This window comes from Camellia sinensis, chromosome 5, assembly GCF_055761805.1.
Source record: "Camellia sinensis isolate YWXY chromosome 5, ASM5576180v1, whole genome shotgun sequence".
NCBI lineage: Eukaryota > Viridiplantae > Streptophyta > Magnoliopsida > Ericales > Theaceae > Camellia > Camellia sinensis.
This window is the reverse complement of record NC_138965.1, coordinates 26,555,604-26,570,442: the sequence shown is the minus strand read 5'-3', so window position 1 is coordinate 26,570,442 and position 14,839 is coordinate 26,555,604. Positions and strand designations below refer to the sequence as shown.

The 14,839-nt window shown below is 35.9% G+C and overlaps 1 protein-coding gene across 3 annotated transcripts; it reads left to right on the top strand.

The window, feature by feature from the left end:
• Window positions 1-446: 446 nt before the first annotated feature.
• On the top strand, window positions 447-9,749 carry LOC114259224 (HIT zinc finger and PAPA-1-like domain-containing protein). 3 transcript variants are annotated; one of them, XM_028199235.2, is made up of 7 exons: window positions 447-1,012; window positions 1,816-2,522; window positions 6,309-6,921; window positions 7,051-7,151; window positions 7,788-7,877; window positions 7,965-8,092; window positions 9,196-9,749. In XM_028199235.2, the coding sequence occupies exons 2-7, from the start codon at window positions 1,821-1,823 to the stop codon at window positions 9,338-9,340; spliced, it is 1,779 nt and encodes a 592-aa protein (XP_028055036.2). In that variant the 5' UTR covers window positions 447-1,012; window positions 1,816-1,820; the 3' UTR covers window positions 9,341-9,749. The 3 variants fall into 3 exon arrangements, with proteins under 3 accessions (XP_028055036.2, XP_028055039.2, XP_028055038.2); XM_028199238.2 differs by having other exon boundaries at window positions 456-1,012; window positions 1,781-2,522; XM_028199237.2 differs by having other exon boundaries at window positions 458-1,012; window positions 1,785-2,522.
• The last annotated feature ends 5,090 nt before the right edge of the window (window positions 9,750-14,839 follow it).

The window sequence follows — 14,839 nt, the reverse complement described above, 5'->3', positions numbered from 1 at the left end:
CATTCAACAACGAGCAAACTTGTATTACTATTAACATTAAAAAAATTCGAAAATTTTAAATCAAAGCCTAAATATTGGATATTTTTTAAGGAGTAAAAACTTGTATTTTTCTTGAATAGGTTGCGATAGGGCGTCGGCGGCGGCAGGACGACGACAGCGGCGAGACGCCAGGAGGAATGGAGCGTCGTCGTCGTGTCTCTCTTCTTCTCTCTCTCTCACTCTATTTTTGTACATCTACTACGTGTATGCCAGGCAACTGCAAGGAAATTTTGAAATCTAATTTTTTTAATTTTTTTTAATTTACTCGCTAAAACGACGTTGTTTTGGTGAGATTGAGTCTCAATCTTTGAAAACTGAATACGACACGTGTTGATCATTCATGAATAACTGTTGGAGATCGGTGTAGAAATTTTTACTTTAGGGATCTTAGCGCCCCCAAAAAAAAAGCCACCTCAGCAGACACGTGTCTAACAGACAAAGACGTGTTGTCCTCCCGCGACTAAAAAGAAGCGAAAGAGAGACTGAGAGGAAGCTTCATGGAAAGAATCAGAGGATGGGGGAAACCTAACGTACGCAGGGTGCGTACCCGTAATCTTACGCACATACTTGCAGCAACCGAAGAGAGAAAGTGCTAGAGAGAGAGAGATGGGTAATTGGGGTTACCGTATCAACGACAACAACATTGTAGGGTACAATTACATGGTGACACAACCACAGCAACAACAAAGACACAACCACCACAACATCAACAGTGTCATGAAGATCATTTTCATTATCATATCAACAAAACCCCCTTTCTTGCTTCGCCTTTCTCATCCTCCTCACACTGCTCCTAACTCTTCAAACCCACCTCTTTTTCGACCCAACCCACACCATACAAAACGCAACCATATCGTTTCTAATAAAATCAATTTTTTCCATCTACAATCTCTCTGATTCTCTTTCTTTGGCTCTCTTTTTCGTGCTCTTGATGGTGATCTGAGGTTTTAAGTTTTTCGTCAATACCCACAAGGTAAATTCTTTGATTTTGGTCTCTTTTTGCTTGATTTGTGACTTTCTGTTATGTGGGTACGCCGATTTTATTTATGATGGTTGTGTGATTGATGAATTTATTGTTTTGTATTGATTTTTTTCCAAATTTTGTTTGTTTTGGGGATGATTTTATAGTGATCTAACTGCTTCTTGATTTTTTTTTTTTTTTGGTTTCTCTTTACTCCTTTGGTTTGGATCTGTTGTTCTCTTGGATTGATTAACATGGTGTTTTGTGTTTCTATTATCTAGTTCATATTGAATCTTCAATTTTTATTTTTTCTTGTTTTTGTTTTTTTTGTTTGTGTGTGTGATTCATCTCTGATAAACTAATTCTTTTAATTATGATATTTGGGTTCCATTTTCAAATGGGATTTTGGTGTTCCTTTCTGATTTCTGTGTATTTTCTTGTATATCACTTGTTGGTTGTTGTTTTTATGCTTTCCAATATCATTGGAATTAACCTTTGTTTATTCTTTCCTCTATTTTTATAAGTATATATGCATAGTTTCTTCTTAAAAAAAAAATTCTCATGGGCAAAACTGAGTAATGTTAAGTGGTTCTCTCCCCATATATTTGTCAGAATGCTGAATCTGATTTGCTTTGTTTTACAATGCTTGTATAAATTGTTTGAGGCTTTTGAGTATTAATGTGTGATTCCATTAATATAGTTACTTACCGCGTCGTTTTTTTAATTTTTAATTTTTTATTTTTATTTTTAACTTCATTTACCCATCAACTCTATGAATAGATAGCCTTACCAGGCTTGTGGCTCAACCTTTTCAGCCACTATGGAAAGTTTGGGAGGATTTGGGTTCAGTGAAATGGGCAGAACTGTGAGGAAGAAGAGGAGCAATTCATCACGACGTCCTCGGAATGATTCTCAGCCTTTGCCAGATTATCGTGATAATTCATCGTTGTCATCTACGTCACCGTCAGATGATGTCAGTAGAATATCAAGTGATGACAATGATGGTCATGGTACAAATTATTGGAAAAAAGAACTTAATTTGAACCAATGCAGCTCAAAGGCTTCAGCCACTAATCTTGTTGAAGGGGAAACAACCTTGAAGATCAGCAATGAAGATGCAGGATGTAGAGGATCCGATGGAGCTCACATCAAGAGCAATAGTGAATGGGAACATAGTGGGATTGATTCGAAAAGGTGTAGTGAAGGTGTCCTTGCTCCAGCTAACTGGAAAAGTGTGAGCAAGGTGAAAGGTCTTGAATTGCAATCTAGAACTATAGATGCCCAAATAAGCAGGAGGATAACTGATACTTACACTTCTGGTCCTTCCGGGCAATCAGAAGTGGCTTCAGATGGTGCGGCAAGTGACAATAAAGTAAAAAAAGTAAAGCTTAAGGTTGGTGGTGTCACGCGCACAATACATACCAAGTCCATGTCGGTTGGTGCTTCTTTGGGTGGATCTTCTTCTATGAAATATTCTCATTCTCCTGATGCCTCTCGTCCACGGAAGAAGCTGATTCTTCAGGTAATTAATTCCTGTGTGGATTTTTTTGTTTTATCTTTACTGTGGTAGCTGCTAATCAAGATATTAGTGAATTGGAGTAATTCAAGTAGAGGCATGCTGCTGGCTACACCTGACTAAGTAGATGTTGCTGCCTTACCTTTCAGTCTAAATATTTATGGAACTAGACAATATTGCTTCTTTTTGTGTAATACTTCAAAGTATCTTTGTAAATAATCCTTTTAATGTGGAGTATTTGGAGCTGGACCTATGTTACCCGGAACGTGGATCGTTTCGGTACGTGGAATGGAAACGGAAACGGGAACGGGAACGTGATACACCACATGTTCTAAAATGTGGTACGATAGGGGTAGACTTGTATATATTATACTTAAGAATTTAAAGTACTTCTAGAGTAATTTTTTTTTTTTTTTAACTATTAGATATCCAATAAAATATAATATTTTCTATGAGCATTGTGACCCATTTTTTGATTCTTTTCTTATCAAAACTTAACTCACCTTAGATTTTAGTATATTATATTTGAATTTTTTCCTCCTAAGGTAATATTTAAGGACATATATTGAAAAAAACTTTTGGGATCGCTTTGGAACACTAAATTTACTATTTTGGAACGGAAGTGTACCATGTTTCGGAACGTACGCATCAATATGTAATTCGGTAGGATATTAACGTTTTCTGGTAACATAGAGCTGGACATTACCTATTCTTGCATGAATATGAAGTGAAAAATAGTTGACAACTTAGCTATACTTGCAGATAGGTCTATATGGTTAATTGAACCATGTGAAACATCAAACTCTAGATATTTACCTTGGGCCACATTTGTAAATCCTATTTGTATTTTTTTAAGTTAGGATTCAACTATTGGCAATATACTAAGATTGAACTTGCACATATGCAAGTGGCAGGGCTTGGCCCTTTTTGTGTTTAATGATCATAGAGTATGCAAGTAAGGGCAAGGTTTCAAAAAGCTGTGTTACGTAACGGTTGCAGTGGTAAGCACTACCCGTTTCATTCGCTTTTGCGGTGGGATGGAAATTCACATGTGTAATGGCCAAGGTTTCGAAAAGCGGTTGCGGTCGCTGTAACGGTTGCGGTGGCATAGTTGCAGTTGTGGGGTATAAAGGCCGTAGTGTAACGGTTGCGGTAACGGGAACCGTGAATTTTTTAATTTTTCGCACAATTTGAATTTTTTTTACCAATATGCATATTTTTTTCTTCAAAACCACGTTTATTAGGGTTTAAAATAGAATTTGATCAATTTTTGTTAGTTTTTAAGTATAATCCAATATATTTCATATTTTTAAATCACTATAACGGAATTTTTTACATTTTATTTCAATAGTTAATGACTTTAAGAATAATTGATTTTAAATGTTTATAAAATTATTTTTGACAAATACCTGAACTAACTAAATAAAAAATATTTGCAATTATTAAATGAAATGATTATAAAAAAAAAATTATATCATAAACAAAAAAATATTTTTGAGCTAATATTTTCTTTTAAAAGACATTTTTTTAGACAACACTTTACAGCTAACTAAATAAAATTGTTTACAATTAAGTATTAAATCAAATGATTGTAAAAATCAGTGATTTTTTTTAAAGATATTTTTAGACAAGACATTATAGTAACAAAATAAAAATATTTATAATAAATATTAAATAAAATGATTATAAAAATATATACAACCATTGTTTATATATATTTTATTTTACATGCTAATGTAATGAAATAAAAATTAAAAAATAAATTATAAAAAAAAAGTAAATTCCATACAAGGTTTTTTCTTTGAGCTTTGATCACTTGAGCATTCGTTCTTTTTTTGTAAGAAATTTTTTTTTTTTTTTTTTGGGAAAAGAAAACTATTCAGAATATTGTAACAGTGTGTAACGGGCCTCACAGCCATTACAATACCGCTACGGCCGTTACGTAACACTGAAGCGGCCGTTACACGTGAATTTCCGTCACACCACAAAAGCGGGTGTAATGGGTAGCGCTTACCACCGCAACTGTTATATAACAGTCCTTTTGAAACCTTGGATCTAGGGCTTTGAAAATTCGAAGAATCGCAAGTTGCAATTACACCTACGAAGACAACCCGCAAGTCGTGATGTTAGATTGAGATTGTCCAAGCTTCAACTATAGAGTTCGCGATGTTCAACAAAGCCAAGAACTAGAGTCGCAGAGGCAAACCCATGCCCAAACTCATCAATCGTTTGTGGGAATCATACACCCAGGTCGCAATCTTTGAATCAGCGACAAGAAATCGCAAAACCAGTTCGAACTCGAAGTCCAGATGTCCTACGAACTTGACTCACAAAGAGGATTCAAGAACTCCTGCAACTGCGACTTGAATCAAGGAGCTTGGTAGCAAATCGCGATGAACTCTAGAAACTTCAAATTGCAACTTCGAATTCGTGATGGGTCGTCCTTCGCAAATTCTGGGTTCGTGATGGGTGTCATGAGCCAAGTCAGATTCTCTAGGTAATGATTCCACTTGAAATTAGAGGGATAATGAAAGATTAGGATCCAAATCGCAAATGCTTTGACACCTAATAATGCAAATCCAAATGCAAATCAAAGATCAAATTGAGAGAGAAGACAAATGCCCCAATTAGGGGTAAAACCCCTAACGGCTAGAGAGAGACACCAAGCTCTACCCCAATTGCATTGTATATTCTTTAATCCAAAACTAAGTGCAATTGGTATTACATCACCTATTTATAGACTACCACTAAGCTACAACTAATAGGACACCTAATCATACATTTTAGGTATGTATTCTACTACATGAAGTTGTGTGGGATAGGATTCTCACCATTGACAATCTTATTTGGTGTCTGCAGGTTCTAGTTAAGTGGTGTTGTATGTGTTGCAGTGATGTAGTGTTGATTTTCTCCGTGTTTGGTATGGTTTGGGTGCAGCCAGGGAGTATGGTGGGTGTTCTTCACAATTGGAGGGGGGTCTGGTTGGGAAGAGGCATAGGAAGGCATGGACGTTGGCACGTTTGTGTTTAATTTGGATGGTTTGGTTGGAGTGGAATTGCCATGTTTTTCAGGGTGTGGATGATTCGGTGGCTTGGATGAAGGCACAGTTCTGGTGATTCTGTATAGTTGGGGCACGGGGACTGTGTCTCCGGATTTGTTTGCTTTTGTGGATTTTATATATGCTCTTCGTGTTTAGGTTTTGGATTTTGTTGATAATATCAGCTGAATTCTTTGGATCTTCTTGATGCTCATTCGTTAATAATTTATTTATCCAAAAAAAAAGGTAAGTATGATAGGACTGGAACAGCTGTTATGGCAGGTGGATATTATAATGGAGTAGTGTAGCAACTTATCAACCCGTTTTTCCATGTACGAATTGCATGAATGGATCGAATTAAATGGAAAATATCAAGTGTTTTTAGATATAGGTTGTATATTAAATGTTCCTAGACATAAGGTACAGGTCTATTGTACAATATTGGTACCCTAGTTTTGTGGTTGTTGGAGGGCTGGATCCATGCTCGGACATTCTCATTTGCTGAAAGTTCCTTTACACCGACTGTATGTTATGCATCTAGAGGGCTTGTTATCTTTTGCCTGTCAAATCAAACACCCTGATGCACATTACTTTATACTGTTGACTCGTTTATTGGACAGATGGAGATGGACATATGATTTTTTATGTCATATTTGTGTAGAATCTACCTCATTAGCCTACACAGTTGGGGGTGATAATGATAATGATAATGAATTTTAGGATCAATATGAGACTTCATTTCTACATTGCTGCAGGATAATTCAGATGAGGATCATTCTTCTTCTCCAGAAAAGGGCAGTGGCTTGCAAGGAGTGCCATGGAAACATTTTTCTAGAAGTGATTTTAGTGTCAAGAACGTGAATTCTTCAAGGGGACCGAAACCTGAGGAAAGTGTCCCTATCAAGCTATCAGACAACCATGAGCCAGTTCGCAAGAGCAAGCGCATCCCTAAGAGACGGTTGCTAGATGGAGCATTTGAGGACGGAGATGATGATGGGGAGCTCCGATACCTTGAAAAGCTCAAAATTTCTAAAGGTGCTACTCATTATAGTGCAAAATATGAAGATGATGTTGAATTAAGAAACAAAAAGATACGTAAGATTTCAATAGATGCTAAAAAATCCAGATCAGGAAGATCATCTGAAGATACTGATTATGTGGAAGAGGAAGATCCATTGTCTGATGGTGAGCCTGAAACAAAAAGGAAAAAACAAAGAAAAGATTTAGTTGATGTGATGAGGGATTCTACAAGGGAAATGGCAATCACTACACGCAAACGAGCCCTTCAGACTGGCAAAGACATCTCTTCCAACTCTGGTGCAAGTTCAATTGAGTTCCCAAATGGATTACCCCCTGCTCCTCCTAGAAGTGAGCATTCTTATTTTTCTTCACTCAGGCGTCGTGTAGCTTCTGTTGAGTTTTCATTACTTATTTTGCGTTTCTTTCTTTTGCAAGTTTTATCTTCTTCACACTTATTGTGGTTTGTATTGGTGACAGAGCAAAAGGATAAACTGTCTGAAATGGAGCAGCAACTGAAGAAAGCTGAGGCAGCTCAAAGACGTAGGATACAAGTGGAGAAGGCAGCTCGGGAGTCCCAAGTATGCTCTTCTGTTTTTTTTTTTTTTTGTCCTTTTAAATTCTATTTATTATTTATGTTCTTATTAGTTGTGAGTTGTCAAATCATGATTGAAATTGTCAATCGGTTTTCTAAAATAGTGAATCTTGAATCGTATCTAATCATGAATTATAAAATTCACTCTATTTAGCATAATATATAATTTTATATTCGTATGTACATATAAAAATACAGTCTTTAAAACAAAATAAATATATCAATATAATTAATATATATGTATAGACAAATAAAATCGCATTTATCTATACATTTAGTTGATCTCTTATTTTATTTGGCAAAAATGGCGTCGTTTAATGCATTATGCAAACAGAACTGAATTGCGTAAATCGCATTAAAAAATAATGAATTGCAATGAATCGTAAGATTTACTTAATTTAAGATTCAACTGCACGAATCAAATTGTTTTGCTTGGTTCTCGTATTGAATTGTATAGCCAGATTGTAAATAATATGCGTAGAGTGAGGTTTGTAACCAGTCTGTGCCCCTCCCAGCAATGATATTGCCTTGACCAGTACTGGTTACTATATTCTTGCCTTCCATTTTTGTTCACTTCAACAATAATTGAAAGTTAAAATTTTATTTATTTTGAATATTATAGGCTGAAGCAATTAGAAAAATCCTGGGCCAAGATTCTAGTAGGAAGAAGCGGGAAGATAAAATGAAGAAGAGGCAAGAAGATTTAGCACAGGTAAGAAGTTGTTCATAAAGAGCCCGTTATCTGTATCTTGTATTTTTCTCCCTTTTTATTTGGGTTAATTTGTATAATTTGATGCAGGAGAGGGCTGCCAGTGCTTTGACACTCGCATCAAACACTGTTAGATGGGTCATGGGTCCCACTGGTACAGTTGTGATATTCCCCAATGAGATGGGTCTGCCAACTATATTTGAGCCCAAGGCTTGTAGGTAGGAATCCACTTCCTTCTGCAGATTCATGTTTGTTGCTAACTTAATTTAATTTTACGGAATTATGAAATCATGATATTTTAGCTCAGCTTAAGGACAAAAAGAAAAGAATTAGAGGTATCTGTACTTTTATGGATACGGAAGACAAAAAAAGGCATGAAGATATTGAAATAGAAGAGTAAAAAGACCTGCAAATAAAATGAAGAGGACTTTTTGAGGCATGGAGAAGTCCACTCAATGACATAAAAACACCAAATAGCATAGAAAGAGAGTATTAAATAAAGGTGATAAACTAAGAAACCTAAAATTGTTATTACATATGTATATATATATATATATATATATAGAGAGAGAGAGAGAGAGAGAGTCTTTTTATACATTCAGAAAAAGTTGAAGTAGTTGCTCAGAAAATGTATTATCAAGTGCTAAATATTATTCAAGTATCAGAGTTTTAAATATGTTCAAAAAATAAAACTACCTAGACAAATTATGAACAAAAAGTTAAAATTTTAAATTTGTTATTTGAAAATATTCTGGGTTTTTCAATGAGAGGAATTGTTATTTTCTATTTTAGTTCTGCACATTATTGTAGTAGTAAAAAAATTTGAAGTTAGAGAACTAGAAAATAAGTTGGCTAGATTCCAAGATAGAGAAAGGGAGAGAAAAGGTGGGCCATAGTACACATAAAAATACCAAAATAATACATATGTCCAAAGAAGGCTACATGTGTAAAGTAATATGTAAACTTTATGAGGGTAACTTCATAAATTTCTTGTTTTGTAACTATCTAACTTTTAAATTTATAAATTCTAAAGATATAGATTATCTTGTATTGTAAATATCATATTTCTGCGAGGATAATAAAATTGTAGTTTGAACATCACAACACTGACCTGCTTGGTCAGAAGGTCAGTGGAAAAACCTATGCATGTGTCACTCTTCCTCCGCCTTAACTCCATTAGAGCAGTGGAAAAAAATGATGATTGAAATAGAATCATCTTGTTTTTGTTGAAATAGAATCATTTAATGATTCTTGGAGTTTGTTTTCAGTGCAACCTTTCTTTTTCTCCTGATGATTTGAGTTTTTATGTGAAAATATTCAGCTACCCTCCTCCACGTGAGAGATGTGCTGGTCCATCTTGTACAAATCCATACAAGTACCGGGATTCTAAGTCCAAACTTCCCCTCTGCAGCCTCCAATGCTACAAGGCAATACACCAAAAGTTGCAGGCTGTCACTTCATGTTAATCATGTGGACTCGCGGACTTGCACTTACAGCTGTTCTAGTCTCGATATTATGGGTGGCCTTTGGCTATTGTCAAAGTGAAAGCACGTCTTTTGCTAAAGCAACAAGTGGTTTGACCATTTGTACAGTACAACTGATTGAAGAACTGATTGCGCTGGCAAAATACTCTTTATCACTTTGGCAATCGCTGCCTATTTTTGCGTGTGTCAAATCTCATGCAATAGGATGGTTGAACTGTTTTATGTTTGTCTCACACTGAGATTTGTGGGAGAGTAGTAGTGGTTCAATGAAATACCCAGCTTGAGTATTTGTAAATAAAATGCATATTGTTTACTTAGTCCGGTAGTTTACTAATCATTTGTGCATTTTATGAGACTGGTTTTGTTGAATGAAGCAGGACTTTGGATACCATATTGAATGAAGTAGTGTCTGGAGTGGTAGTAGATAGATCGTTTTACTTGCAATGTTTTATTTTTTTCATTTTTGCGGAGGGACTAGTACTCCCGTTACTCAAACCTTCGCCATAGCCAGGTGAGATGAGAGTACAAGTTCATTAGCAAGGTTCAAGAAGAGAGGAACTACTTTTTAACTTTTTGTGTGTTTTGCAGGTGAGAGATTAAATTGCTTTTTCTGATGTATTGGTGATGCATTCATCAGTATTTTGAGACTGCAGAATGCCTAACCTTGTCCAGAAATGATACTGATCTGCTATTTGAACTCATTTAGTTGGTTTTGGCAGAAAATAAAATGGTATGGGAAATAATGTATGGTGGTTACTGGTGGGCGTTATATACCCGTGAACTGGATTTGTAGATTTAGGGAAGCTTCTTACAGGAGTTTAATGATGGTGGTTTTTAGGCTGGTTTTGGGACACAACTCTTTGTATCGGTAATTATTGGTTACTCATGGACTACCATGTGACTTTGTTTATAGGGTGGTTCAAACTAATGACATGGAAGGTATATGGTGACTCACTTTTGTTAGGTAGTTGAGAGACAAGGGATGACTTTTAGTATGAATTACGATTTTTTATTTGTTGGGATGAGAAAAAGAAAAGAAATTGAGAAAATATTTCTCATCATTTGTATGGATGATTAATGATATAAGTAATGGTGAGAAAGACAAATCACACCAAACTTAAGTTTTGTCTTTTTTCAGTAGTGGTGAAATTTTGTAGGAAATTAAAAGGGTGATTCTACTTATACAATTACTTCATCTCTTTACATCCTTCATATGAGTTTTTTTTTGTTTTTTTTCAATTTTATTCATGTGTGACATTACCTTTTAAGGACAAAACACTAAAATTAAATATATTTTGTTATCTTCTTACACACCTTGGTTTTCAATCCCTACTCTTCTTTTTCTCTTCTCTTATACATCTCTTTTCAAAAAGTAAGAATCATAGTATTTTGATCATTAAAGAAAGCAATAGATTAAAAAACAATGGTAAAGAACCATAAAAAAAAAGTGAAATGGTGAGTTTTTTTATTTATTTGGTAAGTTTTTGTTTCGTTTTTCTGGACTGATGTTCGGCTTTTGTTCGATGCTTCGAAATTGAACAAAATAAAATAGTTCGGCATCACATTACGGAACAAAAAATATAAGTCTGGTAACTAACAACTGAATAAAAGATACATTTCCTGTAACTCCAAATTAAATTTTTTAAATTTGTTTGGCTTCTCATTACCATGTACCATGTGTCTTCAGTTTCATTTATACATATATATATATATATATATATATATATATATATTTTTTTTTTTGCCTGGAAGGATTATACTTGCACTCATTACATCAACGCAAGTACTGCAATATTAGTGGACTATAGTCATGAATTCATTACAGACGAGATTTGTTAAGTTTTTTTTTTTTTTTTTTTTTTTTTTTTTTTTTTTTTTTATGAATACAATTTTTTTTTCTTATTTTTAATTTGTATTAAGGTTTATTAATAATTTAACGTATAAATGTATTTATTATCTTTAGATTTTTCATAGTTGTGAAATTAAATGGGCTTCTGACGTTGGGAAGAAGATTGAATTTGTCATTGTTATAAAGACATCAAATGCGGGAGACAATGGCAGAAAATCAAGACTTAGATTTGCTTGTAAAAGAAGTGGTTACTATAGAGACAACAAGAAGATCAAGGGGGAATGATTAAGGTTGACAGGTTCTAAAAAGTGTGGATGTCTATTTCTATTAAGGGGGGAAAAATTACCTACAAATTACCAAGATGAATTGTGATAACATGTTTGATTGATGGATGCAAACAATGACATATTTTATGGATACTTTATGGATATTCGTACATTTGTTGTTTTTATGAATAATTTTATCGATACTTTTTATGTATGACTTTATGAATGCATGTTTAATTTATGAATTTTTCTTATGGATGCTTCAGGGAAAAAGTAAATCTTTTAATGTACAGCGACGGGGGCCTAGACAACTTTATTATAGTTTGGCAACATGACATTAGAGTAATCCCATTTGTATAACAATGTATCACTAATCATGCACTTCACAAGTGGCCCAAATTAATTTCTTGTTATCATCTAATTGGACGGCAACATAATGCTGGGAAAAAAAATATTGTCTGGTAACATGGCACTGGAGTAATTCAAATTAATTAGCATTGTATTACCGAACAGACCCACCACAAATTAAAAAATCATTATTTGGAAGAAAGTGTCTTTGTAAATGTATATCAACAAAATACTGGAGAGATCTATTTTTTCCGATAACATAACATCGGAATAATATAAATTGTTTAGTATCGTGTTACCAAAATTAGTGGCGTAAAGAGATGAAATAGTTAATTTAGGGTTAGTTTTGATAATATATAGGGGGGTGTAATGAGAATTACATTTTTTTTAGTGGTGTAATGAGATGGAGGGTGTAAAGAGGTTAAATAGTGGTGTAAGTAGAATCACCCAAATTAAAATTACTCTTTAAAATATATGTCACGACCCAAATTCGCCCCTATAGGTTTAGCGTCGTAACTGGCTAGTAATCTGTGATTACCGAAGGCCTGTTTAACAATAATGACAATATTACACTATAAAGGGGCTGGCGGAAACCAATCAATATTAATATACATCGTCCAATGACCTATGAGAATTTGAATGGAAATAAATTTTTATGCACATAGCCATATTCATAACCACTTATACCAAAAATCTAGGTCATTCTATTTGCACACCACGCATTTTCTCACTATCCACCATTTTTCAATTTTTTTTAATTGCCATTTTGTCCCTCAACAAAATTACCAAAGAGGACTTGAATACAATAGTCAACAACATCTACCAATTCACAACTCCTCTTCATCACCTCTTCCACCTACCCTTCTCATTCCCCTTCGCAACCCCCAACTCCTACAGGGTGAGAAAAAGAGAGAGAGAGAGATCACAAGGCAGCGCTACTGCAGCCTGACGATAACGACCCATCCTTACCCATTTGCAGCGCCGCCGCCGATGAGGTCGTGATTGAGAGAGACAAAGATCGCAGATTGTTTCCGCCAGCCCCTATTAATATTGATTGGTTTCCGCCAGCCCCTGTAGGTTTAGCGTCATAACTGGCTAGTAATCCGTGATTACCGAAGGCCTGTTTAACAATAATGACAATATTACACTATAAAAGGGCTGGCGGAAGCCAATCAATATTAATATACATCGTCCAATGAGCTATGAGGATTTGAATGGAAATAAATTTTTATGCACATAGCCATATTCATAACCACTTATACCAAAAATCCGGGTCATTCTATTTGCACACCACGCATTTTCTCACTATCCATCATTTTTCAATTTTTTTTTTAATTGCCATTTTATCCCTCAACAAAATTACCAAAGAGGACTTGAATACAATAGTCGACAACATCTACCAATTCACAACTCCTCTTCATCACCTCTTTCACCTACCCTTCTTATTCCCCTTCGCAAACCCCAACTGCAACAGGGTGAGAAAAAGAGAGAGAGAGAGAGAGAGAGAGAGAAATCACAGGGCAACGCTACTGCAGCCTGACGACAACGACCCATCCTTACCCATTTGCAGCGCCGCCGCCGACGAGGTCGTGATTGAGAGAGACAAAGATCGTAGATTGTGATCACGGTTGTAAGAGAGAAGCAATGGTAATAATTGACGAGAATAATGGTTGCGGTAATGGTGACAGCGACGGTGACTAAGGTTTGTGGTTGGGGAAGATGAGGGTTTTTTATTAATTGATAGGCAAGGGAGGGGTGGTGAGGGTCTTCGAAGAAGAAAAGAGAGAGAGAGAGAGAGAGAGAGAGAGAGAGAGAGAGAGAAATCACAGGGCAGCGCTACTGCAGCCTAACGACAACGACCCATCCTTACCCATTTGCAGCGCCGCCGCCGACGAGGTCGTGATTGAGAGAGAAAAAGATCGCAAATTGTGATCACGGTTATAAGAGAGAAGCAAAGGTAATAATTGACGAGGATAATGGTTGCGGTAATGGTGACAACGACGGTGACTAAGGTTTGTGATTGGGGAAAATGAGGGTTTTGTATTAATTGATAGGCAAGGGATGAGTGGTGAGGGTCTCCGAAGAAGAAGAATAAGGAAGAGGATGAGGAAACTGGGAAGGGGACGATAATGGGAGGGATGGTAGCCGTCGGTGGTAGACGATCGGAGGAGGAAAAAGTTGGGTAAGGGGGTGGACGACAGTTGGAGTGGAGCTAGTTAAGGTTAGGATTTGCTAGAGAAGATAAGAATAATTTGGTATTATTTGAAAATTAGTAGGGTGTGTTGAGACAAAATCAAAATATTCATGTTGTGTGATGTGTGAACTAAACAAATGGTGTGTAATGAGGCAATCAGTGGTGTGTAAATAGAATCTCCCCAAAAATCTATATAACAAGGAAGCTAAGATTTTGAATCCGGATGGGACTTTTGCCCCTTTGTCTAAATTTTGACCATCAGATTGATTTAATCTAAGTGCTAAAAACATCTCACTTTTATCTCTTTCAACACACACCCTCTCTCTCTCACACATATTCCTCTGGAGATTCTATTTACACACCACTGATTGCCTCATTACACACCATTTGCTTAGTTCACACACCGCACAACATGAATATTTTGATTTTGTCTCAACACACCCCACTAATTTTCAAATAATACCAAATTATCCTTATCTTCTTTAGCAAATCCTAACCCTAACTACCTCCACTGCAACTGTCGTCCACCCCCTTACCCAACTCTTTCCTCCTCCGATCGTCCACCACCGGCGGCTACCATCCCTTCCATCGTCGTCCCCCTCCCCAGTTTCCTCATCCTCTTCCTCATTCTTCTTCTTCGGAGACCCTCACCACCCTTCCCTTGCCTATCAATTAATACAAAACCCTCATCTTTCCCAACCAAAAACCTTAGCCACCGTCGCTGTCACCATTATCGCAACCATTATCCTCGTCAATTATTACCTTTGTTTCTCTCTTATAATTGTGATCACAATCTGTGATCTTTGTCTCTCTCAATCACGACC